General features: G+C 29.1%; 1 protein-coding gene across 1 annotated transcript in view; it reads left to right on the forward strand.

Moving 5' to 3' along the window:
- The first annotated feature begins 636 nt into the window (after positions 1–636).
- Positions 637–2,838, forward strand: part of LOC102671853 (neuroendocrine convertase 2) — a 31,691-nt gene continuing 29,489 nt past the window's right edge. Inside the window, exon 1 of the mRNA XM_006616567.2 lies at positions 637–1,142. Coding sequence (XP_006616630.1) covers positions 717–1,142 — 426 coding nt within the window. The 5' untranslated portion in view covers positions 637–716. The remainder of the gene's footprint in view (positions 1,143–2,838) is intronic.

Consider the following 2,838-nt stretch of genomic DNA (forward strand, 5'->3'; position numbering starts at 1 on the left):
TCTATATTTTAGAAACTTTTTATATGAAAATTATTATTACTTATTTATTATTAATTATTATTATATATATTTAAATAAATTATTACTTTCAAGAAATAAAAATATCGAAAAGATCTTATCACATTAAAATTAATTAAATAATTAATTAAATAAATATTACTATTTGAAATAGAATAAAAATATTTAGAAAACAACAATATTAACGCAATTATTAAAAAAACTATTGAAAAAGCACTAAAGTAAATAATTCGTAATAATAAACAATAGTAAATGAAAGTCTTTCGTTAAATAAATTTATATAATAATATTTATAAAGAGAAATATTCTATAAAATATTTAAAAAAATCTTTCATGTTCCAAATTCGCGCATGTTTAATAAACGAGCGCCATTACTCGCCATTCAATCGATACATCACGTGACGTCAGTTTCGAGCTCATAGTGATATTTTTATTTCATGAACATGAAAGAAATATGTGAATGATAATAAGTTTCTTTTTAAAAATACGCATAAATTTGTATGCATTGAAAATTTGAAGATATTTGAACATGATATTTGGATTTATTCTTAATGATCATGTCATTGCAGTATGTCATTGACCATCCCTACCATAGATGCCTAACGAATCGAGACAGATATCTACCTCGCAAATCTTTTTCTGATTGGTTGAACGACTCGATCAAGAAACGACAGTAAGCCAGTCGACCAGCGACAAGCATGGGAAGAGCACGTGTCATTTATATTGTTGCGCACAACTCGGCAAGCTTATACGTCGACTCGCACGATTATACCACCACCCCTACCGACTTTTTCACCACCAGTGAAATGAACGTAGTCGGTAACGCCACTAGCGTTGTAACAACCACCGAGAAAAAGACATCAGTTTCTTCTTCTGTAGAGGTGGTTGATAGTTCGAAAATTGTAGTACCATTGCGTACACCGAATATAGTGCCCGCGAATGCTAAGTACATCAGCGTACGCCGTCGGCCTGTTACGATGCTACTCGCGGTGATCGCGCTCCTTTGTGCCGGTAGCAGTGCCGAGGTATTCACTAACACATTCCTCGTGAAGATGAGGCAGCCCGCGGAAAGACACATCGCCGATCGCGTGGCTGCTAGAAATGGATTCGTTAATCTTGGACCGGTAAATTTATCTTTTATTAATAAAAATTAATTTTTTCTTTTTGATGAAATAGATTATTGTAATATAATGTTATGAAATGAAAGGACTTTATTGACTTTTAAAATAATCTACATCATATTGAACATAAAATATACGAACTATTTCTTTTTAAAGTATTTATTAGTTATATGCGAATATTATTTGATGCGATTAAAATAAAAAGAATGATAGAAAATAAAATTATATCCATAAGATTTTAGACTGTATTATAATATTAATACAATTATATAGTTCTTGATACAAACACGTATCATTAAATTTAGCAATATATCATACGACGTGCTAAAGAAATCGCTTATCTGAGATGAAATAGAGTGTGGCTTAGGGTGCGGATGGGGTGAATACGCTAGGATCAGAATGAAATCTTTCTTGAACGATCGATACGAACTTTGCTGAGAAAAGGTACTTTGAATAAAACGCAACTGTTTATATATTATTTTTCGGACTCGGGTAAAAAATTCAAGATATAATAATAAATATAAAATTCTTTGAGCTAAGATATCTATTTAAATAAATACATACAATTTATACCTTTACAATTTTAAATATAACGAAAATATAATTTCGATTGTTTTTTTTTTATATATCTTTTTAAACAATATTCTTCGTTTAAATCTCCAACATATTAAATATTAAAGAATATAGATTATAAATATATATTGTTTAATAAATATATATATATATATCCATATATAAAATTTCTAATATATCACGCATATTGATAAATTCGAATAAATTCGAACCTATTGTTTGCGCAATCGTTGGAAAATTTGTATTGGTCATATATTTTTTTGATTCACTTCACTATTGATTTATATCAACGATAAATTTGTTATCGTTTCGCCTTGTGATCGACCGATATTCATCGCAGGTATGCAGAATTTATCGAAAGCATTGATTTTGTCACGAATACCCGCATTATCGCGAAAAAAACGCGTTCGAAACAATTGATCGACGTCATAAATGTGTAGAATACGTATTAATGATAAGATAAACTTCACTATCTCGTAATACGAGGATAGAATCGCGCCATTCATTTCTTTTCTTATGGTATCTCAGAAATGTTATTGAAATATTTATTATATAAGAAATATATATTGTCATAGATTAGTTTATTTTTATTATATTTACTGAAATATCGGTTATTTCACTTTACGCGTCTCGATTTCTAATTTGCTTTAATCGAAATGAAAATATCAATCACTGATCAGACAGTGCAACAGTGAAAGAGACGCGGCATGGTCAGACGCCTACGTGTCAAATATTGCGTAGGCTTTGTCTAATATACTCAGCTTTTTCTCTATTTTCCTATCGATATATTGTGAAAAATGTCTTTTTACAAGAAAGATTTTTGATCAAAAGACATTTTCAAAGTTAATTTATAGGGATAATAACGAATAAATGTTTACAAATTTCAATTGCGCTTGCGAATAACAATATTCCCTTATTGTACGAATTTTATTATTTTATTATACGTTTTTGCGCTCGAGATATTAGAATACTTTTTCTGGGAAACCAATTTTACGATTGTTTATTTCGTTTCGTTCAAACATATATACCTTACTGTTGATTCGGATTGTGTAATCTCGTTAAACGAATTTCTGAGAATTTTTCTCGAGTTGAGAATAATTTAAATAAAAAAAAAAAAAAAAAAAAA

The sequence above is a fragment of the Apis dorsata genome, unplaced genomic scaffold, assembly GCF_000469605.1.
Source record: "Apis dorsata unplaced genomic scaffold, Apis dorsata 1.3 scaffold_265, whole genome shotgun sequence".
NCBI classification, from domain to species: Eukaryota; Metazoa; Arthropoda; class Insecta; order Hymenoptera; family Apidae; genus Apis; species Apis dorsata.